The sequence below is a fragment of the Tamandua tetradactyla genome, chromosome X (genome assembly GCF_023851605.1).
Source record: "Tamandua tetradactyla isolate mTamTet1 chromosome X, mTamTet1.pri, whole genome shotgun sequence".
NCBI lineage: Eukaryota > Metazoa > Chordata > Mammalia > Pilosa > Myrmecophagidae > Tamandua > Tamandua tetradactyla.
Window position 1 is genome coordinate 92,230,773 of NC_135353.1, and position 27,800 is coordinate 92,258,572.

The window sequence follows — 27,800 nt, forward strand, 5'->3', positions numbered from 1 at the left end:
TTTAAATGGATACTTTTATTGTCTTCTTATAGATCATCAACTTTGCCCCCTTTTTGCCTACAACTGGAATTTTATCTTGTTTACATGCAGAGCACTGAAACGGTGACAAAGCTAATCAGAATAAACTACTTCAAAAAGAGATCTAAGCTAACATAATTCACTTTTAGCAGGCAAAATATAAATATATACACTCTAGAAAGCTACAATGGTTTAGTTACTAAGAAATTCAAATGGGATTGTGAAGAAGGTAGGCAAATCCAGGGTGCAGTAAAGATGAGCTGAGATGCTGCGCAGCTGTTTAAGGGTTCCTGATGTTGCATCTCTTGGCCACAAGCTGAACCTTGATGTGGGGGGGAGATATTAGCTAATACCAAGTGGCAAAGCAGAAAACACTAAGTTGACTTTAGGGAAACATAGAGGAAGCAAAAGGCAGGAAAGCACTAAATACTGCTGAGAGCATCCACCCCAGGAAGGACTTTACCTGTTTTTGAGAGAGCACATATGGAGACAGGATTACTATAGGGCCCACCAAGCCAGATCTGCCCCATTCTATCTTCCCAATAATGTGTCAACTCTTCTTGAGGGAATATGGACAGGAGTTGGATAACTTCTGCGTTTTAGATCCCAGGTCTATTAAAGTGTGACCTCTTTGAGAATAATTTTTGCTATCTGCCCCTCCCCACCTCAAATGGATGCCAAGACCTTTATTTGAAGTCCCTCCATTTGCACTACTCTGCTAATAATGACTACTGAAAAAACTACCTACCTTCTTCCACTCCTTTCTACCTCTCACTCTCACTGCACAGCCCTCCCCCACCCCCAAACAAGCAGGACAAAAGAGTAGAACCTCACCTTCCAGGAGCTCTAGACTGGCACCACCCCCAGTGCTGACATGGCTGACTTTATCCTCTGTGTTCCATTTGGCACAGCAAGTGGCAGTGTCTCCACCACCTGGTGGATGAAGGCCAGGTAAAGAGCAAAAGGAGAGGAAAGAAAAAAAAAACATAAAAGATGATGAGGCAGTTGTGTTCCCAAATACAAAACATAGCTGATAAACCCAACTCCATCACAAGAGGCTCCTCCATGAACTGCACACCTCTTTATCTCTCAAAATTCACCTAGGGCCAAGAAACCCAGGAAAAATTAACCGTTTCCTTTCTACCTCTGATCAGAATTCTGCCAGCTCACTTTGTTAGCAACTTCAGACATGTTCCTTACCTATGATGGTGATGCAGCCCCTGGAAGTGGCTTTCACCACCTCATCCATGAGGGCTTTGGTTCCTCGGGCAAAAGCTTCCCATTCAAATACCCCCACAGGTCCATTCCACACAATCTGCTTAGCCCTTGTGACAGCCTCAGCATACTTCTTGCTGCTCTCAGGACCACAGTCCAAGCCCTAAGGGGTAAAGTTAAAAGAAGGATGAGCTACCTAGAAAAGCTACGTAGAGGAGCACATACCACCACCTCCACCAAGACTAGAACTCAAGGGTAAACATTCTTCTAGAACCAAAAGATACTCTTTAGTTTTTAACACAAATTGCTGGTCTCACTCCCAGTTTCTGACTCAGTAAGTCTGGGGTAGGGCCCAAGAATTTGCATTTTTAACAAGTTCCAAAATGATGCTGATGCTATAGATCTTGGGACAACACTTTGAGAGACACTGAATTAAATAAAACCCAGATAACTAATAAAAAGAAAATGACTAAGCAAACATATAATGTTAGCATGATACAATTTTATACAGCTATTAAAATGATAATATGTAGCCTTAGCTGAACTATTTACGTCGGTGTTTAATAACACATATACATTTTACCCTGGTCACAATCAGTTTACTTCTACTATTTTAATGTTTTCATACAAGAAAGATTTCTTATATACATTTCTAGGTAGCAACATAATCCAGAGCAGCTCAAGCCATGAAAGTACTTATAACCCAATACATAAAAGAACTCAATAAACATTAAATGGATGAAGAAGAAACCAAAAAAAAAAAATGGTTTTGACCGTTGTTACTGGTGAAGACAGCAGCCATCTGATACTACTGCTTTTCTCCCACAAGGAGGACTCTCACTTTAATATTTGGAGACCTCTCCAAATATTAAGAGATTGTTTTTAAAAAATGATCTTTAGTTGAATGAATGAATGAAAGTTTCTGTTTGCTCATACTACAAACACCCATACAACTCACCATCCAGCCAGCAGGTATGCCAGAGGCCACAGTTGCTTGGCCAGTCTTGGCATTCTCATCAAACTTGTCAGCAGTGACAAAGTCAACAGGCAAGGTAATCTTCACACCATTCTTCTCAGCTTTAGACATTAGATCTTTGACAATCTTGGCTCCCTCTTCATCAAACAGAGAAGTGCCAATCTACACAGAGGAGCCATGATAAAGAAGATAAACTTCTATACTAAGAATAGGAAAGCAGAAGGAATCAGACACAGTGCAATACAAAAGGACAATGCAAAGACAAAAGAAAAACAACTCACCAAAATAAACAAAAGTAGAGGGAGTTTTTAAGGGCTCATGTCAAAAGCTGGTTTTCTTTTTAAAATTACACAACCTATTTATCATGTATCATGAAGAGCTAATTCACATTCACTTGTCACTGGTTTCCTACCTCCATGTTGTTGAGCACCTTGAGGAAGGTAAAAGCCATTCCACCACCAATAATCATCTCATTGACTTTGTCCAGCATATTATTGATCAGCTGAATCTTGTCTGCAACTTTAGCTCTAGAAGGGAAAGCAAGAATCGTCATCAAAAGATCAAACAATAACTAGGAAAGTGATAATACATAGAACCTGAATTTCTGTATCAAGGCACAGGTACAGAGAAATGTCCCACAAAGTAACAAAAGTACTGGCTAAGCTTTGCTCTGTTTCTCCAACCTAAAAGGCCAAGCAATTACCAAGCAATCTTTTTAAGGTGTAGCTCCAGACCAAAAAGGGCTCAGAAGATCTACTCTTGTCTAAAGAAATCATGGATGTTTATCTCCCCAAAATTCAGAGGGCCAAGACTGGCAACTGTGCCCAGGATCCCTTAGCTCATTCACAATTATCCTAACTCTAGAACAGCGATCAGACTGAACCCCAAATGGGTATACACTGAGCTAGAACAGGCAGATGTTCCCAGTCTAAATTCACACCCTTAGGGCTAAGCTTACATTGCTGGGACATTTAATTTATGGAGACATTTTTTTTTTATTTTGTTGGACTTTTCAATTTCACACATTTATTGAGCACCTACTCAGTACAAAGCATTGTTCAAGTTGGGCAAAACAAAGAACGTACCCTTTTGGAGTTTATATTCCAATAGAAGGAAATAAGACAATAAATACGGATACACCTATCACCTTACTGTGAGAGAAAAATAGCTAAACTGAACTAAATTTATTTGAAGCACAACCTTTAAACCCCTCACATAGGGTGGGCCACAGTGGCTCAGCAGACAGAGTTCTTGCCTGCCATGCCGGGGACCCGGGTTTGATTCCCAGTGCCTGCCCATGCAAAGGAAAAAAAAAAACCTCACATAATAGCTTGTCTTCATAAACATTCCCATATATTGAGATCCCACTTGGGCCTGTTGATTTACCACTTTATTGAATAAACAATACTGTGCCTATCCTTTGAGAGGCCCTACGCTAATATGTGAAATGGAAGTATGAAATACTAGTGATATGGTGGAATGGATGGCAAGAGTCTGTTTACTTCACTTGTCAAGACTGGTTACCACTAAGGATAAGAATAGATAATTTGTTTAAAAAAGAAAAAAATATATATATATTTTAAAACGGAGCCATTTCTAAAGAATGTGTGATACTGTACAGTTCAAATGTCCTTACAAAAAAAAGGAATGAAAATAATAAGACAAAACTATTATACAATAAGAAGCTTAACAACCAAATGCAATAAATACCTGGACTTTATCTGGATCCTGATTTAAAGCAACCAACTGCATAAATATATTTTTATGATAATCAAGAGTGACTGAATATGGATATTAGATGATATTAACAAAATTGTTGAATTATGTTAGGTGTAATGTGGTTATTTCAAAGAAATTTCCTTTCTCAATTAAGAGATGCATACACAAGTATTAAGAATGAAATTACATGATGTCTAAGACTTGCTTTAAAATATTCCTGACAACGAAGGGTTAGGGATATATATGAAACAAGATTGGCAAAAACATCAATAATCATTGAAACAAGGTAATAGGTACCTGGGACTTTTACTATATCATTCTCTCGACTTCGGTACATGGCTGAATGTTTCCACAATAAAGAATTTTTTTAAAAATGTAAAATTTTCCAAAAAAAATGTTTAGAGGGCTAGGGAGAATACACTGCAGAAAGTTGGCAAAAAAATCTCACAACAACATCCCCAAAGCAGCTATTTCAGGACAGTCTAAAACCTCACCAAAACCACTAGGTGCAACTCACTCCCATATTCCAGGCCTCCAGAAGGTTGGAGAACAAAGCTAGACCTATATAACCCAATGTGCAAGGGAGAAAAATACTTCTGGGAATAATACCTTTTTGCAAGAATGGGACACAGATAACAACCTATACCTACCAGAATTTTTTTAGGGCCCTGAAACTGGGCTCACAAAGCCTGTATTAGGTGTAACATGGTGGTTATTTCAAAGAAATCTCCTTCATCAGTTAAGAGATACATACACAAGTACAAGGAGTGAAATTATATGACATCTAAGGTTTGCTCTAAAATATTCCTGACACTAAAGAGTTAGGGGTAAAGCATCAATAATCGTTAAAACAAGGTAAGGGGTACCTGGGAATTTACTATACTATTCTCTCAACTTCAGGCAATTATATTATTTAAAATTGACACCCAACTTCAGAATCAATTTTCACAGGGAAATGCTGAATGTGTTCAGTTCCATGGAATAGAACTCTTCTCATGAAAAGCCAAGGATCTCAAGCCATAGAGGCTGCCACCTACATAGCCATGCCAAGTTACAGGGAGTAGCTCTCTCTTCTGAGTTGTCCCAGCTCCCTGTCGCTAAGATTTATACGCCAGACTCTCAACTCTCAATTCTGAAATTTCTAGTTTTAACCAAGCTATTACAATATCATTAAGCACATGGTACCTTTCCCCATAGGAGAAAAAAAAATAAAATGGATATGTGATCTAGAAAAATGAGGTTTACATGATACTTTAAGCTGAGGTTTCTATAGTTATTTACACCTTGCCACATTATATGTATGTCAAAGGACCAAGCTCTTCAAAATTGTTATATGACTTCCTGTGGTGGATTTTTTTCATTCTGCCCTCAAGAACCATTTTCTATCCTTCTCTACCCTGTTCTCTGTTCCAAGATGATGACCTGCATGGACTACATCAATGAGCTCCCCTCCCTTCTAGCTTCAAGTTGGGTTTCAACCAATTGGAGGTAGAGGGGTATATGAGCAAGAGATCAGAGAGAGGTCAGAGAATTTACTTCCCTAGCTCCCTCCCTACTAGAAGACCATGCCTTGGCCATATCCCTTGGCCAAAGGTTACAGTTCCTGCTACAGGGTCCTCTTCACAGAATTACCCTGTCTGAACTCTGGTAACTATTCCCCCCTTCCTTTTACTTTTCAAGTCTAGGGATGGTGTTAGCTGTCTCTAGCCCCAGATTATTGCACTGTCCCTTTTTTATCTCCCTAAATCCCACCCATACCTTGTAAATAGTCACTTTAGTAAATTTTCCTCAGTTACCCAGTCTGTTTTTGCTGGTGATAAAGCACCCAAGTTATGGCCTACTACCCAGGCAAACACACTACTTAAGGCATGATTTTAAAGAGTTCTCCATACCCGCCCAGGATGGCCAAGAAGGGTCGCTCTGGACTCTCTAAGGCCTTGGCAAAGTAATTCAGCTCCTTCTTCATCAAGAAACCACCAGCCTTCTGTGCCAGATTCACTCCCACCATGGAGCTAGAAAAGACCAAAGATATTCAGATTCCAATCAATTCTTATCATTTCCCCCAGACCTAGAGGCTATCACTGAAAGACTTCTCAGACTCCAGGAGACCACTGTTTTCAGCTCTAAACTGCAAAGAAAACACTTAGATACAAGGTAAAGTTTTGGAGTAATACTGGGGGGTCAAAGGGAACATGTAAAAAGCAATGACCATAGTAGGACTTAAGATACCTAATTAATAGTTTCAGCAGGCTAAGTGTTTATATACAATAAGTAATCAACCAGTTAATAAAAAAAGGAGAGGATTCCATTCCTGGATGTGCTTCCTACTCAAAGTGTAAGATTTCTGATCTTATAACATTTGCAAAGGGAGAACTATAAATAAAATATCCAAAATGAAAAAGCACAACCATTTCCTGAAGATTAGCATGCCCTAGTGAAGAGCTCCACAATTCCCAACATTTTTTACTTTTACTTCCTCTTTGGATTAGGGATAATGAACTAGAAGGCACAATGGTAGCCCCAAATAGAGACAGAAGCTCAAAGGATCTCAATATATTAAAGATCTCCAAAAGCAACATAGAGCTTGGGCTGCTGAAGTCAACAGAGGAATATACTGCTCTCAGCCAAACAATGGACAAGTCTCTTGGTACCTGTGGGCTCGGTGAGCAGTGCCAAAAGCATCGTTGACGTAGACATCCCCTAGCTTGGAAAGTGAAGCCCGGAAAGCTTCTATTTTGGCTGGTTCGGCTTTAACCTGCAGAGAAAAGCAAAAATAGAAAAAAATTAAAAACCTACAGTAAATGTTGATGATTCCAAAGACAACTGTAAAATCATTTCATCCCACCAGGAGTCCTTTTGAATATCTCTAAAGATCCAGAGTTCATAGCACAGCAATTTTTTACAATTTAGCAACGGGATCTGTTCTTGCTTCAAAACACTGTAGGTGTTTTGATCGTTTCTGCTCCCCTACATCTTCCCTCCAATTGGAAACCTGAGCCATGGCTTAACTTCTAACTACATCCCATTGGCCTCTCCCCATTTCCTAGGACAAGATTCTGATTATATCTCCCTTTCCTTATTTGACTCATTTCATCATTTTGACATATTCTTCTTGTAAAAGTTAGGTATCTTGACTCACAAGCTGCAGTCTACCAAGACCTGCCTGCAAGGGGGAAAGACACACATTCCCCATAAAAGCGACAAAGAAGGCTAGGACAGAGAAGACAGATGGAAAACGTGACAACAGGAAAGCCTCCACTCAATTTAAGGACCTCGGAAAGATTTTATATTGGCTAAAAGGGAGTATTTTATAGTCTCCCCTAGAAGAGAAAAACTGAGAAAACAAGAAATATACTGAAAAAGAGAGGGAAAAAAAAGAACATAAAGCAAGATGGTAAGGGTGAACAAAGCAAAGAATTGCTGGCAGGAAACTAAGCAAAGATGCGCAGGAAGCAAGCCAAATGAAGGGGGACATGGAACAGAAAAGCACACAGCGCAGGACAGATGTTCATATTAGTCACTACATAATGCTATCCTCCTACATAACAAGGATGTAAATTAAGCTTTCTTCTAATGACCCAAAGAATACAGAGACGGCAACGCTAAAATTAAAGACCACAGAGCCCTATTATCTCCCTAGAATGGAATATCATCTGCCAACTGGAAAACAACACCTGTAGTCATGATAACATTGCCAAATGCCAAAAACCTAGGTTCCAGGCCCAGCTCTGAAACTTTGGCAAGTTTCTCTCTGTCCCTGAAATTTTCCCATCTCTCAAAAAGACAAGATAACCCCTCTATTTAAGAATTGTTTGAAAAAAAACATGGGATAAATTGAAAGCTCTTCATGAAAAAGGATACTATAAAAATAACAATAATAATCAGAACTTGTTTCTTATTTGTGATCTACCAATAACTAGAAGGAAGAGAATGGTCCTAAAAGACCAATGGAGGCACTGTGGATAAAGCAAAAATTTATGTCTTCACTTGGGTTTTTTAACCATTCTGAACTTATGACTGGCTCCTGTAATTTCAGGTATTGAAAGCCATTTGGGCACTAAATGGAAAGTTCATTAAGAAGTCACAGACATATCAGGTTATCATTTCTGGAATAAACGGTTTTGCCTCAATTTGTCATTTGCCTCTTGCCATTTCTAAGCCTAGAGTTTGTGCATCTCGAGTTTCAGTTTAAAAGGGCATCAAACTTTAGGTCAGCATTTTACTCCTACTGCTGTAGCAAGACCAGGTCTGTGGTGCTAAAAAAAGAAACCACTTGAAAGCAGGAACTTCCAGTGACCTTAAGAAATGTCAGAAGCAAGAGATTGAGAAAATATCCTCAGAGCTCCTGTTTCACAAGATACTAAATACCTTAAGAGTGGAAAGTATTAAAATGAGTCTTCAGCTTCCCTTTCAGCCATTTGGCAAACTCAAAATCATCCTCAAAGAACAAGCTTTATCATTTAGTATTTGAATTCTAATTACCAGATCATAGTAATGTTTTGTGGGTTGTCTAAGGCTGCTTTTGCACTACAAAGGCAGAGACTACATGCTGTTGCGACAGAATGTATTTACCATGTGGCCCTTTACAGAAAAAAATTGCTGACTTAATGGACTGAGTCTTCTTATAAACCCCAGCAACAGCACCACTACCTCTAATCTTAGTCAAATTAACTGCCTGAGGCTTAAACTTGACGATCTATAAAATGACAATGATACCTGAACCTCCCTATCTTAAAGACATTCAAAAGAAAATGCTTTACACTTCTTAAGAAAAATGCCTTAAATCAAAGGCAATATCATCATAACTCTTGTTTTCCTAATCAACTGTTCCATGTATCCCTTTCTGATTGACTTAGGAAAATACAATATTTTCTTCTGAGATAATTCTTTTATAACAAACTCCCAGTCATACCAACTTTAGTGTATTGTTTTTAAAGAATAAATGCTTACAAGAAAACAGGGGCCCAGACTGTAAACTTTTAGAGCAGACACATTAAGTCTGGAGTGGTGATGATTATTTCTGGATTTTGAGAGGCTATTTTATATATATAACCTGATATTTAGAGATAAGAAGGAAGCCAAACAGGTTGGGGTTAAAGTAATTCACAACACAGAGGTGAGGGACGGTGTCTATATTTTAGAACCACACATCCTCTTTGAGACCAATGGAAGGAAGGGTTATTTAGTCTAGAACTGAAATTTTCTGTAGTGCATAATCTAATTCAACCTATCTGTACAGCTCATTTGAACAATTCAAACACAGGGAACACAGAATAAGAAAGAGGTCCTTTAATCCTGTATAGATTATTGTAACACCTGGATACACATTAGAGTATACTAAACAGATAATCAAAAAGTATTGACAAAGTCCCCTGAGGGATAGGAGAAAGAATACGGAACTATTAAATTCTACCATCAGGGAATCCTCTGATACTATGTCAAGCTTCAGAGACACCCAAATCAATAAGCCATGCCCTATATCAGGAGGCTTGCTCTTGTAAAGCTTATGTAGGTAGCAGAGAAGCTTAGACTACCTATAGGCATGCCTAAGAGTTACTTCTGAAGGACCTCTTTTGTTGCTCAGAGGTGGTCTCGGTCTCTCTAAACCCAACTCCGTAAGTGAAATCATTGCCCTCCCCCCTACGTGTGACATAACATCCAGGGGTGAAAGTCTCCCTGGCAACGTGGGAGATGACTGCCAGGGATGAACTGAGACCTGGCACTGTGGGATCAACAATTCCATCCTGACCAAAAGGGGGAAAAGAAGTGTAACTAATAAAGTATCAAATAGAGTGAAGAGGCTACTCTGGAGGGTGCTCTTACACAAGCTTCAGTTAGACCTTGCTACCTATCATAACCTGCCAATCCCCAATCAGGACCATTCCAGCCAATCCTAAAGAACACCTAGGGCAATATATAAGATTCCACAAGAGTTCCAGGCACTAGAGTAACTTTCCAGAACCTACAACCTCCAGATGGGTCCCTAGTCCAGATAAGTCCTGAAATCTAGCCCAGCCTCTCCAGAACATCAGATAGTTTCATCTCCCTACCCCATATTAGTGGCAGATCCTTCCAATAAGAAAAATTTACAATTGCCATGGCCCAAACACCCCTAAAGAGAGGGATGGAAAGATCAGAGGTAATGGTGGAGTTATATAGAGAAGACAGGATTTAACAAATGAATATGAATGCTAAATCATTAAACTGATATCTCTTTTATTCTCTAGTATTTTAGAGCACTAGAAGTAAAAACCTAAAATTGTGAAATTGTAACCCATGTCAAACTCTGAAATATGTTCTACAACTAATTGTGATGCTGTGCTTTGAAATTTATAGCTTTTTGTATGTATGTTATTTTTCACGCAAAAAAAGTCGGTTATGATGATAAAAAATATTTAAGCCCTCTGGCCTCCTATATTCTGGAGCACCTAGAAGGAAAAATCTAAGAGGATCATATGGTAGCCCATGACAAACTCTAGGATTGTCCTGTAACTATTTGTTGAAGAGTGCTTTGAAAGCTATTGCTTTTTTATTTCTCTGCTTTGTATATATGTTATACTATACAATAAAAACAGTTTAAAAAAAATGAAGCTCAAGGTATAAGCCAATTCCTCTTCCAAATAAGAATATAGTCCTTCCATAACACACCACATGGCCTATTGCTTGGAAAAATTGATCCAACCCTGACTTACAAACAAATAAAACAATCTGATACAGTTTGGTATGTGCTAGAGGAACACCTGGTATACCATGGACACTTACCCCACAACTACTCTATGAATGTCTGCTCTCAGCACTTGGGATTCACAGCTCTCCTTCTGAAGCCATTATCACATACTATCAGAAAAAAAATCCTCACGTATCTTAGGCCAGGTACATAGCAAAGGGATACTCACAAAGCAGCCTAATCACTGAATAGTTTACACCCAAATCCTATTCACATATTTTCCAAAGGTATTTGAGCATGAGGAGAGGGTTTCTGGGGGTGCTGGTAATATTCTATTCATTGGCCTGGATGATGGTTACACAGATGTATTTACTTTGTGATAATCTTGTTATATTCAATTAGAAAGGTTTTTTTTAAGGGGGAAAAAATAAGCTTCTTCTAGTCTTCAATCACAGCCTCTTACAGATTCAAACCCTCACCCCCTATAATAATGTCAATATCATAGGTCCCACCTTGTTGCCAGAAGCGTCCTTTCCCTTCCCTTCTTCCTCCAGATGAAAGCGGAGGTTCTCCAGTAGGATCACAGAACCAGCAGCTGGGTCAGCACAAACTTTCTCCACTTCTGGGCCCACACAGTTCTTCAAGAACAGAACATCCCTGGGGAGAGCAAGAGGTAGGAAGATACGAGAAGTCTGAAAGTTAGCAACCAGTAACAACATGCTTGATGCCAGAGCTTGGTACTTACTTGCCCAGCAGAGATCGGAGTTCTTCAGCAACTGGCTCCAAAGAGTACTTATCAGGCATGGGGACACCATCAGGCCGACCCAGGTGGCTCATAAGAACAACTGACTTGGCTCCATTGTCCAAGCAGTACTGGATGCTTGGGACAGCAGCTTTGATCCTGCAACCAAAGGAGACAGCAGATAGCAAGGTTACTCCTAGGAATTAGCGGGAATCCATTTTATCTGGTGGGAACTACTTTAAACATAAAGCCTCTTTTTTTCTCAAAATTCTCTGCAATTGGGTGGGCCATGGTGGTTCAGCAGGCAGAGTTCTTGCATGCCATGCTGGAGACCCGGGTTCGATTCCTGGTGCCTGCCATGTAAAAAAAAAAATTCTCTGAATCTATTGTTGGCAAATCAATGGTGATTCTCAGATTCATGTTCAGGGGAAGAACTTACTTAAGATCCCAATCTTGTACCTAAGATGATTGTGGTAGTTAGATTCAGTCGTCAGCTTGGCCAGGTGAAGGCACCTAGTTCTGTTGCTGTGGACATAAGCCAATGATGCGTGAACCTCATCTGTTGCTGATTACATATGCAGTCGGCTAGCAGGCGTGCCTGCTGCAATGAATGTTTGATTTAATTGGCTGGTGCCTAAATGAGAGAGCTCAACATAGCACACAGCCCAAGCAGCTCAGCATACCTATCTCAGCACTCGCAGCTCAGCCCAGGCCTTTGGAGATGCAGAAAGAAATCACCCCAGGGAAAGTTGTTCAAACAATGTGATTTATATTAACAACTGCTTCCTTCTAGGAGTCTACAAGTCTGGAATTATAGTAGTTGCTAGCAGAGGATGCCTCTATGACCACCTTACAATAAAAATTGGGGAAGCTGAGTCTCTTATGGGCTTCTCTGGGCAGAAACCCTGTATAGATGTTGCTGTATTTTTACTGCTGAAGGAAGGAGCCCACTCGATGTGTCCCCTCAGAGGAGGAAGAGAATATCAGAAGCCCATGCATGGATTTCTCCTGAGTGACTGTGTCTTTTTCCCTTGCCGATCCTGTAATGTATCTTTTCACTATAATAAACCTTACCCGTGAGTCCAACTATGCTGAATGCTGAGAATCCTTTAAAGGAATCACTGAACATGTGGGTAGTCTTGGGGAACCACAAAATACACCACGAATATGACTGGAAAATATATACAATTTCCAAATTTTGAAACTATCAAAGGAAATCTGGGAAAAAATTAAATATGGAGTAACTTTTCTGCACCCATTATAGACCCTAAGTTACTTTTTTATTTAAAAATAAACATATTATATAGAACATGGCTTACATAATACATCATGTTTATTACATTATAGTTTAATCAAAAAATAAACTTCCATTAAACATGTAAAATTTTTGTTACAAACCTACTACTAACCTTCAGTTTTTGCCAGTTTATAAGGAATTAAAATTGATAATAGAGAAATTATTTACTTACTCAAAAATATTTATGTTCTGAGAATAGATCAGTAAATAAAAGTCTCTGCTTTCATGAAGGTGAAATACTAATGGAAGGAAAGACAATAAACAAATATATAGTATATAGGATGATAAGAGCTACAGAGAAAGTAAAGCAAGGTAGAGGAAAGAAAATGATCAGGGCACAGTAGTGAGGAAGGGTATTTTAGATAGAGCAGCCAGGAAAATCTCTTTAAGGGGACATCTGAGCAGAGAATGGAATGATTAAAAAAAAAAACAAGTTATACATTTCTAAAATATGCTATTTAGCAAATATAAAAACTCTTTTATCTCATATAAAGAAGAAACCTTTATCAGATACAAAGTTTGCCCAATAAAACCAAATTAAATTTCAGGGCTATTCCTATCAGTAAGTTCTATTATTTCCAATACTTCATTTTGTTAAACAACTTCATGGATTTCTGAAACTGAAAGAATGATCCAGGTATGTCTCTCTGTTCTTTATACATACAATACCTTAATGTGGCATAATTCAAATATTTTCCATCTGTGCAGAAAATAATGAAAATCAAGAGGCAGAGATACCTTATACAAAGCTACCTTGCTTGCCACTATGGTTGCAGCAAGGATGTATTAGCTAGAATGCCAAGCTCTATTTGGGGGCCAATACCTGAAGATGTTCTGGGTTTAGACCTACACTCTCCAAAATGGTAGCTACTAGGTACATGTGCCCATTAAGTACTAGAAATATGACTTGTACAAACTGAGATGTGCTGTAACTGTAAAACACACTCTGGATCTTGAAGAGAGTATAAAAAAATGCAAAATATCCCTTTAGTTAATTTTTTATATTGATAAGATGTTGAAATGATTACTTTGGATTATTGAATTAAATAAAATACATTATTTAAATTAATTTCACCTGTTTTTACTTTTTTAACGTTGCCACTTTAACATATGTGGCAACTAGAAAAGCCACACACGTGGCTTCCATTATATTTTCTATTAGCACTGGTCTAAATTGTTAGAAAGCACCTTTTTAGCACAAACCCTTCATTTAAAAAAATTTTTTTAAGTTTTTTTAAATAATCTAATCAAAAGCAAAAGAGCAATATAATCACTTAAATTATCTTCTTATATCCAAGACATCTGCAGTAGCCTAAATTGACTAAAAATATTACTTCTGAAGTCATTTCACCTCTTCTTTAGAAATAAAAATAAATCAAAATTCTCAGAAACTGATTTATCTGGGCCATCTACAACAGGGGCTTATAAAACTACATGTAAATTTAATGATTATTGGTATAAAGACTCCTTCTCTTGCATAGTTTTTCATTCTGCAATGGAAGCCAAGTAACCTTAAACTTTGACAGTCTAAAAACTGCATAATCCCAAATTCTTCAAATTTAAAAAAAAACAGGGGAGAGAAAAAAATTACTATTATGATGATTTTTCTTCAATTTCTACATTCCCACAAAAACTTCAATTTCTTACATTCTCATAAAAAAGCAGACCCAAGGATGGGTTGGTAGAAACTCAAGATCATAAGGCCTAAATTATATTACACGAAAATCATTTAATCCTATAAACCGACATCCACATGCATCTTAAACCCAATCTAAGACTCAGCAGGGGATTTACCTTTGGTTGTTTGTTATCTGTTTGTTCTTCATAGGAACGTTGAAGTCCACTCTAAAAAAGAAAGAAAGTTCCAGATTATGGACCATGATCAACTTAACTGTTCCTGGAAAGAACAGGAGAGGTTTTAGTAAAACAGTTAAATAAATGGGAAGTTCAAAACTCATCTTAAGGGAGTAACTGCTAAATGGGTACAGGGTTGCCTTATACAGTGATGAAAATGCTTTGGAGCTAGATAGCAGTATTAATTGCAAAACACTGTGAAGGTACAAAATGCCACCAAATTGTTCACTTTAAAATGGTTAATTATTTGTTATGTGAATTTTTATCTCAATAAACAAACAAAAAAATTCACCTGAAAAATAGTGATGTTATAACTAAAGATAGTGGTTAGCCATGGGGAGAAGGCTGGGAATAGTGCCAGGGACACGGCCAGAAGAGGTGTGTGGGGTTCTGGGGTACTCTGTTTCTTCACCTGGATGATTATTATACAAATGTGCTTGTTTGTAATAACACTCTGAGCTTATAATTTGAATTACAGGAACTAGCCCTGACAGCCTGGGAAACTGAAGCAGTTCCATAAAAATTTTCCATCTAGTCCTGGCATAATAGCATCTAAGAATAATACCCGGAGGATACAGGGCAAAAAGGAATGCATCTCCATTCTCATTTCTTTGATAGTATTTCTAGGGTTCTTATCCAGTTAAGATCACTCAGAAGAAAAAAATAAAAACCACTGATCATCTCAAATGATGCAGAAAAGGCATAGGAAAATCCAGCACCCTTTCTAATAAAAACACTTAGAAACTAGAAATAGAAGGAAACTTTCTCAGCATAACAAAGCATACATATCAAAAAAAACCCTAATATCATACCAAAGGTAAAGGACTGAAAACTTTCCTCCTAAAAGCAAGAACAAGACAAGGATGCCTCCTGTCACCGCTGTTATTTAACATTGTGCTGGAAGTTCTAGACAGAGCAATTAGGTAAGATAAAGAAATAAAACCCATCCAAATTGGAAAGGAAGAAGTAAAACATTCCCTTTTGTGCAGGTGACATGATCCTATATAGAGAAAATCCTGGAAAATCCACCAAAAAAGCAACTAGAATAAACAAATTCAGCAAAGTGACAGGTATCGATTGTATTTCCATACACTAGTAATAAACAATTTGAAGAAGAAATCAAGAAAAAATTCCATACATAACAGCAACTAAAAGAAATCAAATACCTAGGAATAACTACAAAACATTGCTAAATGAAACCAAAAGACCTAAATAAATGGAAGGACATTCTACGTTCAAGGATTGGAAAACAAAGTTTAAAGCCAATCATCATATTTATATGGGAGGGTAAGGGGCCCCAAATAGCCATAGACATCTTGGAAAAGAATGAAGTTGGAGTTCTCACACTTCTCAATTTTAAAACTTATTACAAAGCCATGGTAATCAAAACAGCATATTATTGACTAAGGACAGACATATGGACCAATGAAATCAGATTAAGAATTCAGAAATAATCCCTCAGATCTACGGACAACTGATTTTCAACAAGAATACAAAGTCCACTCAATTGGAAAAGAACAGACTCTTCAATAAACGGTGCTGGGAAAACTAGATATCCATATGCAATAATGTAACCACCCCTCCCCCCACACACACACTTCACACCATATACAAAAATCAAAAACTCAAATTGGATCAAACACTTGAAAGCATAAGTATAAGTAATGAAAGAAAAAATAGATAAATGGGACCTGATTAAAATTAGAAACTTTTGTGCCTCAAAAGACTTCATCGTGAACGTAAAAAAACAATCTACAGAACAGGAGAAAATATTTGGAAACCACATAACTAGTAAGAATATATAAAGAAATTCTGCTACTCAATGACAAAAAGACAACCAAATTAAGAAATGGGTGAAAAACTTGAATAAACCTTTCTCCAAACATATATAAATGGCCAGTAAACACATGAAAAGATGCTCAACATCATTAGCCATTAGGGAAATGCAAATCAAAACCAATTCACACCCACTAGAATGGCCACTAATAAACAAATAAAAAATAACATGTTTTGGAGAGGATGTAGAGAAATGGGAACACTCATTCATTGTTGGTGGGAATGTAAAATGGTGTAGCCCCTGTTGAAAACAGCTGGGCAGTTCCTCAGAAAGTATAGAACTACCATATCACCCAGAATCCCACTTGTAAGTATATCCTCAAAAGAACTGAAAGCATATATTTGAACAGATATTTGCACACCATTGTTTTTAGCGGCATTATTCACAACTGCAAAAAGATGTCCATCAACAGATGAATGGATAAGCAAAATGAAATATATATTCAATGGAATTTTATGCAGCTGTGAAAAGGAACAAAATTGATACATGTGACATGGATGAACCTTTAAGACATTAGGTAGAGTGAAGTAAGCCTGATAAAAAAGGACAAATATTGTATGATCTCACTGATGAAATAATTAAAATAAGTATATTTGGAGTCAGAAATTAGAATACAGGTTATCAGGGCCTGGGATACAGGTAGGAAAAGGGGAGTAAATGCTTAATTGTTACAGAATTTCTGTTTAGTGAAGGAAAATCTTTGGTTAATGGTGATGATGACAGCACAATATTGTCAATGTAATTAACAGCATTGAACTGTATATTTGAATGTGGTTGAAAGCGGAAATTTTAGGTTTTATGTATGTTTGAATAAAAATTTTTTATAAGACCAGAGGATTCTACAACATAAACAGTGGACCTTAATGTAAATTAGGACTATAGTTAATAGTATAATCATAGGGCCACGGTGGCTCAGCAGGTAAGAGTGCTTGCCTGCCATGCCCAAGGACCCGGGTTCGATTCCTGGTGTCTGCCCATGTAAAACAAAAAAAAAAAAAAAAAAAAAAAAACGGGGTAATAGTATAATCATAGTAATATTGTTTCATCATTTATAACAATGGTACCACACTAATACAAGATGTTAAAAGAGTAGGAAGATGGGAACTCTGTTTTCTGAGTGAGTCTTCTGTAAACCTACAACTTCTCTAATAAAAAATTTGATCCAAAAAGAAAAGGAAAATTAACTGGAAAAACAAAACACACAAAGGAATATCATTCTTTTTTGGAGAAAGTCTGGGGCCTTGAGACTAGGAAGAAACCCAGTGTCCAGTACCAAATTCACACTATACCCTTCAAGCAGACAACAAAGGACCATAAAAATAAATTAGCCCTGTTCAAAAAGCCTGACAGGAGATGTTGGGGCATATGACCCTGTCCATCTCACAAACCATTCGAAGGGAAGTGATCAAGCTGATACAAGTAAGGGATTTACTGTGGTCTCTCTTTTCTTACCCAACAGACTACCACTTTACCATTTTTAAGAACCAGTAATTCCTTTCCCATTTATCTGAACCCCTTGGAACCTCAGCCTATTTAAATTTGATTTAAAACAACCCAACAATGTGTGGTAGCTATTTTTAAGGCCTAAGTTTTGCCTGCCAAGATTATTTTTAACTGATATTTTCTCATCTGTAGAATGGGGAAATAGTATGTATATCATAGTTACTGTGAGAATTAAATGAATTAGTAATTTGTAAAGTGATATTTTCTCATCTGTAGAATGGGGAAATAGTATGTATATCATAGTTACTGTGAGAATTAAATGAATTAGTAATTTGTAAAGTACTTGGAAGAATACCTGGCACACAGTAAGTCCATATAAATGTTAACTATTATTATATATGTTAATGCCTCTCCAAAATAAAATTTTTGATTCAAAAGGGAGATCAACAAGTATTAAAAACATGTAGCACCAATCACTAAGAGCATATGGGGAAGGCATGACCTCATGAAGAATTATTAAAATTGGTAGAGGTGGTCAGCGTATGTTGGAGTTCTCAGAGTTCTTGGTATGGGTTTCTTTTTTTTATCATTGCAACCGCCCAGTAAGTTTGAAATGATTTCAAAATAATAGATTTAAGAAGAGGAAAAAAAAAGACTGTTGCTGTCCTTGATCATAAAGTTCCATCTTTCCTGTCTTTTTCACTAGTCCTTCCTCTAAATAAAGGTAAAGCCTAGCAGACACAAAATCCTACAAACCTACTAAGAAAATATAACCAAACATCCTAGGCCTGCTTCCAATATACCTGGCTGAAGAGCAGCCATTCCAAGGTGGATGTTCTAGTTTGCTAGCTGCCAGAATGCAGTATACCAGAAACAGAATGGCTTTTAAGAGGGGAAATTTATTAAGTTGCAAGTTTACAGTTCTAAGGCCAAGAAAATGCCCTAATTAAAGCAAGTCTATAAAATGTCCAAATTAAGGCACCAATAAGAGGTTACCTTCACTCAAGAAAGACTGGTGAAGTTCAGAGTTTCTCTCTCAACTAGAAAGCCACATGGCAAACACAGCAACGTCTGTTAGCTTTCTCTCCAGGCTTCCGTTTCATGAAGCATCCCTGGGGGCATATTCCTTCTTTTTCTCTTAAAGTCTCTGGCTGCTTAGGCTCCCAGGTTTCTTGTGGCTCTGTTGTAGCTCTCTCATCATTCTGAAGCTTTCTCCGAAATGCTTCCTCTTTTAAAGGATTCCAGTAAACCTGGAATGGGTGGAGTCACAACTCCATGGAAGCTATCTAATCAAAAGTTACCACCCACAATTGGGTGGGTCACATCTCCATGGGAGCAATCAGAAAGCTCCCAGCTAGCAATTCTGATTGAGGATTAAAGGACATGGCTTCTCTGAGGTCCACCACAGATTCAAACTGGCACAGTGGGTGAAGGAAAAAAAATCATATATATGAACATTTTAATTAAAGAAAGTTTTCAAAAATAAACACAGTTAACTCTGTGCCTCTCTGCACCTGAGATGACAGAGCAGCCACCAAAGTCAGTGCTGTTTGTATGTCCAGGTAACATTTGTCCATCATCCCTTGCAGAAGCAGTTTTTAGAAAACTTGCAATTGATCAAAATATTTCAGATAATTGGAGGACAGACAGTGCAACATCATCCACTTACGAGATAGAAAACCTTCCTGATTAAATGAAGAAGCATGATATGATATCCCTGTGATTCACATTTCCCAGCAGGTTACTAAAAATTCTTTGCCATATTTGATTATATCCTGTTTATGGAAGAAAGCAATCTGAGAGATCTTAATAGAAAAGAAAGTGAAGTTAAAAACTACAAAGCAAAAATTGAGCTACTTGGGAGCTATGATCCACAAAAACAATTTATTATTGAAGATCCCTATTATGGGAATGACTGCAACTTTGAGACTGTGTACCAGCAGTGTGTTAGGTGCTGCAATGCATCTTTGGAGAAGTCACAGTAAAGCTGCCCCCTTGCTGAAGGCCAACAATGATTAATATCTTTATAGTGATATTCTAGGTTTTTCAGTCAATCAGTGTGTTAAAACAATGTTTCATAGCTCAAGGCAACAACCATTTTTTTTAATTGACTTACTGTTTCTTATCTTAAAAAAATTTGTAGATGGAAATCAATGTTGTATTTGGCAGAAGAATTAATAAAAATCTTTGATTTAGACAGCTTATGGGGTACATTAAATGTTCCTAAACAAACTGGACCTTTTATCTATCTTGCCCCAATTACAAAAATAGTGGAACAAACAAAATAGTAAAACCACAAAATATAATGTTATGTAATAATCATTTATTTCCAATGTTTAACCTTAAGATACCACCAGTGACAGCTAGCCTTCTAATACACTTATTTATGATCATAATAAATTATTAAAACATCACTTTCAGGCCCAAGTTCATATCTGAGCCCATGGAGTTTTTCAATGATCTACTTCTTTATTAAGTCAATATGTATAACTTGATGGAGAAATATCCTCTATTCACCTATACTACCTCTCTTTTTACCCCAGGGCCTTTTATTGAATTACACACCCTAGTTATGGGACACAATCTTCACTGAAAGTATTTTGATTCACACATACTCAGAGTGTGCTCTTATATATTAAAAGGATAGGAAAGAGAATGATGTATGCCATAAATCTTTAGCATTATTCCTAATTTTTGCTTATCTAGTTTATTTCATGAAGTCAGCTTTTTGCTCCCATTTGAACCACTTTGCCTCTGAAAATTTAATTATATCCAGAAAGGACACTGTATGCTGTTTCATCTTATGCTCACTTTGACAAATGTGTCTGCTTTATATGTACATATAGCCCAAATGTCAAATATTATATATTGGCTTAGATGGGAAAACATAGTTTAAAAAGCTGGAAAAAGAGAATTCTATTATATCTAAGTCCTTAAATAATATGTTGGTGCTCTTTTATCAGATTCATTTATAGAAGAATATAGGTAATTTCCGTGTACTTTGAGATAACTGTAATTTCAAATTCATTTGGATATATACCGGAAAACATTGTTCTAAATAAACTGGGGAATATAAAAGTACAATTGAGATATAAAATAAAATAAACATAGTACACCTCTGAAGAAAAATATCCTCTACAATAGGAAGTTTCAGGCCACTTGAAACTGAGTCTAAACATCTTTAAATATCCTGAACAAATCCTTTGCCAGTCTTAACGTGCATTCCAAAGACAGAATATCCCATTACCATGTGTCATTTTCCCACATGCAGCTTCCCAGAAGGCCCATGGTTGAAAAGGCTAATGGCAAGAAGGTGAGCACAAACAAGCCACCTTGTGCGGAGCTGTTCCTACCCCCAACCCCTTACAGAATGGAATTTCTTTGGAAAGAAATATTCAAGAACTGCCTCATATATCCAAGCTGCATGGCTTCAATTCACCAACAAAACTGGATTGTGCTCGTCTCTGATTACCTATGGATTACCTCTTCTCATCATCTCCTAGACTCTCAACAAGATCTACTTTTCGGTTCTCCTTTGTAAGGACTACACCATATGAACTTCCTTTGCCTACACATTGCACTTTTTCCACTTTTATATCAAATCCGCCTACCTTCCTTTTCCACTACCCTGAAATACTCCTGAGCTTTGTCTCAGGAACAAAGTCAAATATCATTATACACCTATCAAAATGGCTAAAATGAAGAATAATGACAACGCCAAATGCTGAGAAGGATACAGAGAAACTGAGCACTCATACATGGCTGGTGGGAATGTAAAATAGCACAGCCACTTCGGAAAACAGTCAGGCAATTCCTCAAAAGGTTAAACACAGAGTTACCATATAACCCTGCAATTTCACTCCTAGGTGTTTACCCAAAAGAAATGAAATCATACGCCCACACCAAGACTGTACACAAATATTCACAACAGCTTTATTTGTAATAGCCAAAACCTGGTCCCAAATGTCCTTCCACAGGTGAATGGGTCAACAAAACTGTGGTAATCCATACCATGGAATACAATTCAGCAATATAAAAAAGGATGAATTACTGATAAATGCAACAACTTGGATATCTCAAGGGGATTATGCCAATCCCAAATGGCTACATATATAATGTAGGATCCCAGGTATATAAAATTTTTTAAATGACAAAATTTTAGAAACAAGAACAGATTTGTAGTAGGCAGGAGTTAAGGACCAGGAGGAGGGAGGGACTGAGGAGAGGGGGTACAACTATAAAAGGGTTGCGTGAAGACCTTTGTGGTGATAGAACAATTCTGTATCTTGATTGTAGTGGTAATTACACAAATCTACCCATGTGATAAAATGGCACACAATTGTACACACACGCTGTGCCAATCTCAATTTCCTGGTTTTGTACTGTGATGTACTTTATGTAAGATTTATCTGTTGGGAAAAGGTACACAGGACCTCTCTGCACTATCTTTGCAATCTCCTGAGAATCGATAATTATTTCAAAATAAAGGGTTAAAAAAAACACATTGATTTCTTTCGAATAGAAATACTGAGTCTCTAGCACCTGAAATATCAGGAGTCCTAGCCCAATTCCATTAAAAGCTCACTAAGGAGCCCATAGCTACCATTGCTTTACTACTGTCCCTGAGTGAGAAACTGGGGTATTATGCTTGCCTTAGAGATTTTCTTTTTCTCCATTCTTAGTTTTTCCTCTCTCTCTTTCTAGTACATCAAGACTTAATAGGTTACAGCAAGTTAGAATGAAATTTAAAAAAAGGGGTGGGGGGTGGGGGGTGGGGAGGTGGGAGGGAATAAGCAAAAAGGAAGTGTTTTACAAACCAGAGGTATGACTTGGCAACCTATGAGAAAACGAAAGGAAATGACAAGGCAAAAAAAAGAAGGAAGTCTACTCAAAGGGCTGTAAAATCAACTGGAGTATTAAAAAACTGAGGTGGAATCTAACAATTAAGCATTCAGAGATTTCTGGCTATCTAAACCTCCCTCAACAAATCAGCCAATTTTCCTTGGCAATGAAAATCAGGGGACCAGAAAACTCAGTTAACATCAGAGTTCTCTTTTGCAAGACAAACAGAGGAGGCAAGTGAAGCAGCCACACTTACTCAGGAAGCCCAATTTCTGAAATGTCGCAAACCACCCCCACATAAGGGAACTGAACGAAAAAGGAATTAAGCAAAAACATAGCTACCTTGGCTTTTCCAAAAAGTAGTCCTACAATGTGACTCTACTCAAAAGAGATACATTAATAATAAGGAAACAAAGTAATCCCAAGTCCTCAGCCCAAATAAATAGAATTTATCCACAGATTTCAAGGACAGAATTATTGATTGCAACCTTCAGCAAACTATTGTCAACTTGCCCTTGGTTACTACGTCCAAATATTTAGAAGATCGTATTGGTTGTTAGTAGATCCAAGTTCTAGTCTTGGCTCTGCCACCAACTTGCCAGTTCAATGACCTTGAAGTGGTCATTTTCCATCAGAAAAACAGGACTAGCCAGTCATCAAGGCTCAGGATTAATCTTTATTAGTGAAACTTTGACAGACAGTTCACGGTACTAGGTCCAGCCCTTCCTCAAGCCAGTTTCCCTGTGGAGAGGGAAGAGAAAAGCCAAGACTACAATTATAAAGTGACCAGCATATGATGCCCACCTCTTGTCTTTCAGCTGGTGCAAAAATCAGAACGGTCAGAAGTGATTTTTGAGTATATTGGTGATGGGAGTAAATAAAGACTGAGAGCTGGTTTCATGTCACTGTCCACTTGGTCCTTTGTTCTGGGGGTCTATCTCTTCCTTAGAGCCTGAATGGGCCCTTATCTAAAAGTGGGATGGCTAGTATTCCCACTGTGCCCAGATTTCAAAGGCCCATGTCATTTGGGAAAATGTAGACACCAGGTGTTTCTCCGTGGCCATAGCAAGGCAGGGAAGGCCAACTGTGACCTAATACTGGCCACAATGAAAGTACAGGCAAGGGGAGAGCTACATGCACACTTAGGGCACCCAAATAACTCTCTAACTCATATGTGCCCTGATATGTTTGAGGCTAGAGTAAAGGAAGATCCCCTCAGCCTTATGTGTCTGTTAATATCCAAAAGATGCCCTCACTTGAACCTGCCCAAATTGGGAAAGGAGCTGGATCACACCATTCACATTCTTACCTATCAATCAAGCACTTTCCTGAAAGGTCAAGACTGCACTGCGCTATCAGTACAAGCACTTATGCCCCCACCCCACCCAAATTAGTGCCCTTGGATCCTGCCACCTTATATTAACAGTCAAGTCCATCAGTTACATACCTAACTGTCCTCCTGCACTTTGTTTCTGGCATGCACTCATGCACCACATTTAACTATATACAACATACTAGTAATTCTGGGAGATAAGGGCAAAGACATGTTTGGTAATTGACCAGGGCCTCACATTTGCAGAGTAGGTCACCCCAGTTCTAGTATCTTGTTTCTCTAGCCACATGTGGGGGTGAGATTGGAGGAGAGCAAGATTGAACAGCCACACCTTGTTTGTTCTCCCACTACCCAGCATGTGTTCACAATCCTGATGCAAAGCCCATGGCCCGGAGTCCAACGATATGGTTGGTAGTGCAGGAGAGGCCTGTTACATAAGGTCTGCCAGGGCATCCCCAGACAGGGCACACCCTGCCCCACTTCACCATTACACCCAACATCTTTAGGGAGACTCTCCTGAACATTTAAAATCAACATCCTCTGGGAAGGATTTCCTTTTGTGAACGGACCGTTGAAATGTGGGCCATTGAAGTGTGAAAAAAGAAAAACCAAGCAAATGACCTCTCAAGGTCCCTCCCTTAGGGCCTAGGGATTTGTACGATAGATGTTAGGTCTCACCTCACCGTCTGGGAGCTGGAAGCAACGGAACTGCATTTCGGGAATAGGAAACCGGGCAAAATGGGTCCCGGCAATCTGAGCTCTTCTTCAGTAGGATCCAACCTCAAAGGACGACTATGGTTCACTTTCTGGGATAGGGAAAATGCGGCCTCAGCCACAATGCAGGGAAGTCGCGCCCTGAAAGCCTAGGACCCCTGGAGACGAGCCTGGGACTATAATAACTTTGGATACAGGGGCAACTTAACTCTGCCCGGCCACGAGAGGCTGCGGCAGAGTCCCGTCCGCGCGCAGGCAGGCATGCAGCATTACCTCATGACGACCCGCTTCCCCTTCACGTCCAGTTTGTCCAGGGTGAGTTTGTTGGAAAGAGACATCTTGATAATACAGCGGGGACGAGAGGCTCGGAACTCAGTTGACGATAGCTGCCGTTGTACACCCACCACGCGTGCGGAGTGCCGAGCGCTGCAGTGCCTCCCGATGCTCCTCCTCTGGCTCCGCCCTTTCCTTTCTTACCGAAGCGCAACCACCATTTGACTGGGCGCAAATGGGTCGGAGCCCTGCGATTGCTCTGAGGCCTTGTCTGTCTGGGGTGCGGCTGCAGAGACGTGCACTTTCCAGTTGTCACGTCCCGCACGCAGAGCTCTGGGAACCCTCGTGACTAGAAGCGGGAGCCGAGAGGCGGAGCCGCAGGAACTGCAGGTGGGAGGAAAGGATCGGATTGGTGTTACCATACGGAAGTGGAAAGAGTCCGCGATCCCGCCCCGCCGCCGCTGTGGTGTTACAGTCTTCTAGAGCAGCTGCAGAGCCGCGCAAAATGACTTTCAGTGCAGAAAGAGAAACACATCACCGCCTTAGGAAAAACACCATGCCCACCCCATGGAAATCCCAGTAGCCATACCAGCATCAGTGCAAATACCATCTACTTTAGGAAATCTTCCCTGATTCCCTGGATCACGAACATGGAAATCTTTTTCCTGTTGTGTTGCATCATGATCTTATTTATAATTGAAACCTCTCAGAAGTCGGGGAAGGTTCATATCCCCTCTTGCCCCCACCTTTTTTAAAAAATAAAAAATGCAATACAACTTTTCTGGTTCTTATAAAATAAAATGCTAACAGCAGGCACATATAGATATCCCCGTCTATATTAACTAATTTGATGCTTCCCAAACCCACGTGGAGATATTGTCATCCTCGTTTTACAGAGGAGGTAACTGAAGCACAAGAATTTTAGTGACCTATTCAGGGTCACAGAGCTTGTACTCCGTAGACTCAAACCGAGATAGCGCGATCTACACTCCGTGCACTTAACCAACTATACTTAACTGCCTTTTAAGATGTAGAAAAACATTAATTTGTAGTGCTCTGATATTAAAACACAAGTATGTCTGGTAATGAAATGTAAATTAAAGTTACAGGCTAAACATCAGTTTCTTTTCATCCTGTGCCTGCATCTTATGGGAAACCTCATTGAAACTAATTCTTTAGAATTACTTACAAATGAATCTCTGCTTGAGGTCCAAGTGGGCTTCCTGGCCTCCCAGTGTTCAGCTCTACAAACACTTCCGTTTAGAATTTACTTCATTCTGCTGAGTTCTTGTGGTACTGGAAAAATAATACCTTCTGGATAAGATAGAACAGCAATATATTACTTTTTTAATCGAGGGAAATATTTCAAAGCAAGCATGCAATCAAATAGTCTGGATTTAACAATAGCTGCACATTGCCAAGCACTTCCGGGATGTCAAACACTGTGCTGAACATGCGTGACTCATTTACTCCTCACATAGCTTTGTGAAGTACTATTATCTCTATTTTACAGATGAGTACATTGAAGCACAGAAAGATAAGGAAGGTTTATATTCTACAGACCAAAAGGATGAATGGTAGCCAAGCAACAGCAAAGATGCAAAGATCCTAAAGGTGAAAAGAGCCTGGGACAACACAAAGGAAAAAGTGAAGCTAGAAATTAGTGCCAGGTGAAAAGAGATCTGAAATTATGCTGGTGAGGCAAGGTAAACAGAGACCTGATCCTTTAGGTCTTATAACCATTTTAAAAGATTTGATTTTTTTATCCTAAGAGCCACAGGAAACCATTTGTTGCAGTCCCTGTGGCCTACCAACAGTCATCCCCCAACTTCGTTGCTAACAGAAACCTGATTTGATTATTAGACAAGTGGCAAGTGCTCAGGGAAGGAAGACCCATCTCCCAGCCCCAAGAAATGATTCATGTTTGACCTTGTAAGTGTAGTGTAACTAACCACTGAAATTCCATTCCCCTTGGTCATGAATTAGTCTAAGAATGGGCATTTTGACCCAGTTTGGGCCAATGAGATATAAAGGGACCTCTGCTGATACTTTCTGGAAAAGACTGCTCTCAGATAAAACAGAAAGCAAATAAAGGAACAAGGCTTTTTGAACCTTTGTCCCTTACCCACTACCTTCTTGATTGGGATGCTGTACTGGGAAAATATTACATTTGGAGTTCAAGATGATTTTAAAAATATGTCCACAAATTCTTTGATATTCTTCCTTTAAAAGATGCAGCCTATTGGTCTTGTGAAGCTTATGTATGTAGTGGAGAAGCTTATCCTACCTATAGGTATGCCTAAGAGTTACTTCTAATGGACCTCTTTTGTGGCTCAGGTGTGGTCTCACTCTCTCTAAGCCCATCTCTGAAGTGAAATCATTGTCCTCCCCACTACGTGGACATGATATCCAGGGATGGAGGTCACCCTGGCACTGTGGGATCAACAATTCCATCCTGACCAAAAGGGGGAAGAGAAGTATAACTAATAAAGTATCAGTGGCAGAGAGAGTTGAAATAGAGTTGAGAGGCTACTCTGGAGGTTGCTCTTACACGAGCTTCAGTTAGACCTTGCTACCTATCATAACCTGCATCCAACCAATCCTATAGAGCACCTAGGGCAATATGTAAGATTCTCAAAGGTTTTATGCACTAGGGTAATTTTCCAGATGAGTTCCTGGACCAGATAAGTCCTGAAACCTGGAGGGGCCAGCCTCTCCAGAACATCAGCTACTTCCATCTCCCTACCCTTTTTATTGACAGCCCCTTCCAACACGACAGAATTAGAATGGCCATAGCCCAAACCCCCTAAAGAATGGGACAGAGAGGTCAGAGGTGATGGTGGAGCTATACAGAGAAGATAGGATTTAAC

General features: G+C 38.8%; 1 protein-coding gene and 1 pseudogene across 1 annotated transcript; one reads left to right on the forward strand and one right to left on the reverse strand.

Annotated features, from left to right (window-relative positions):
• Positions 1 to 26,322, reverse strand: PGK1 (phosphoglycerate kinase 1). Its single transcript, XM_077145392.1, has 12 exons — positions 26,120 to 26,322; positions 24,931 to 25,314; positions 14,429 to 14,479; positions 11,341 to 11,496; positions 11,108 to 11,252; positions 6,580 to 6,683; positions 5,821 to 5,940; positions 2,622 to 2,736; positions 2,192 to 2,371; positions 1,219 to 1,396; positions 853 to 951; positions 1 to 481 (listed from the first exon to the last, which is right to left on the reverse strand). Exons 2-12 carry the CDS (start codon positions 24,993 to 24,995, stop codon positions 441 to 443), a joined length of 1,254 nt encoding a protein of 417 aa, XP_077001507.1. The 5' UTR covers positions 24,996 to 25,314; positions 26,120 to 26,322; the 3' UTR covers positions 1 to 440.
• Positions 19,288 to 19,753, forward strand: LOC143670414 (low molecular weight phosphotyrosine protein phosphatase pseudogene; annotated as a pseudogene).
• Positions 26,323 to 27,800: the final 1,478 nt, after the last annotated feature.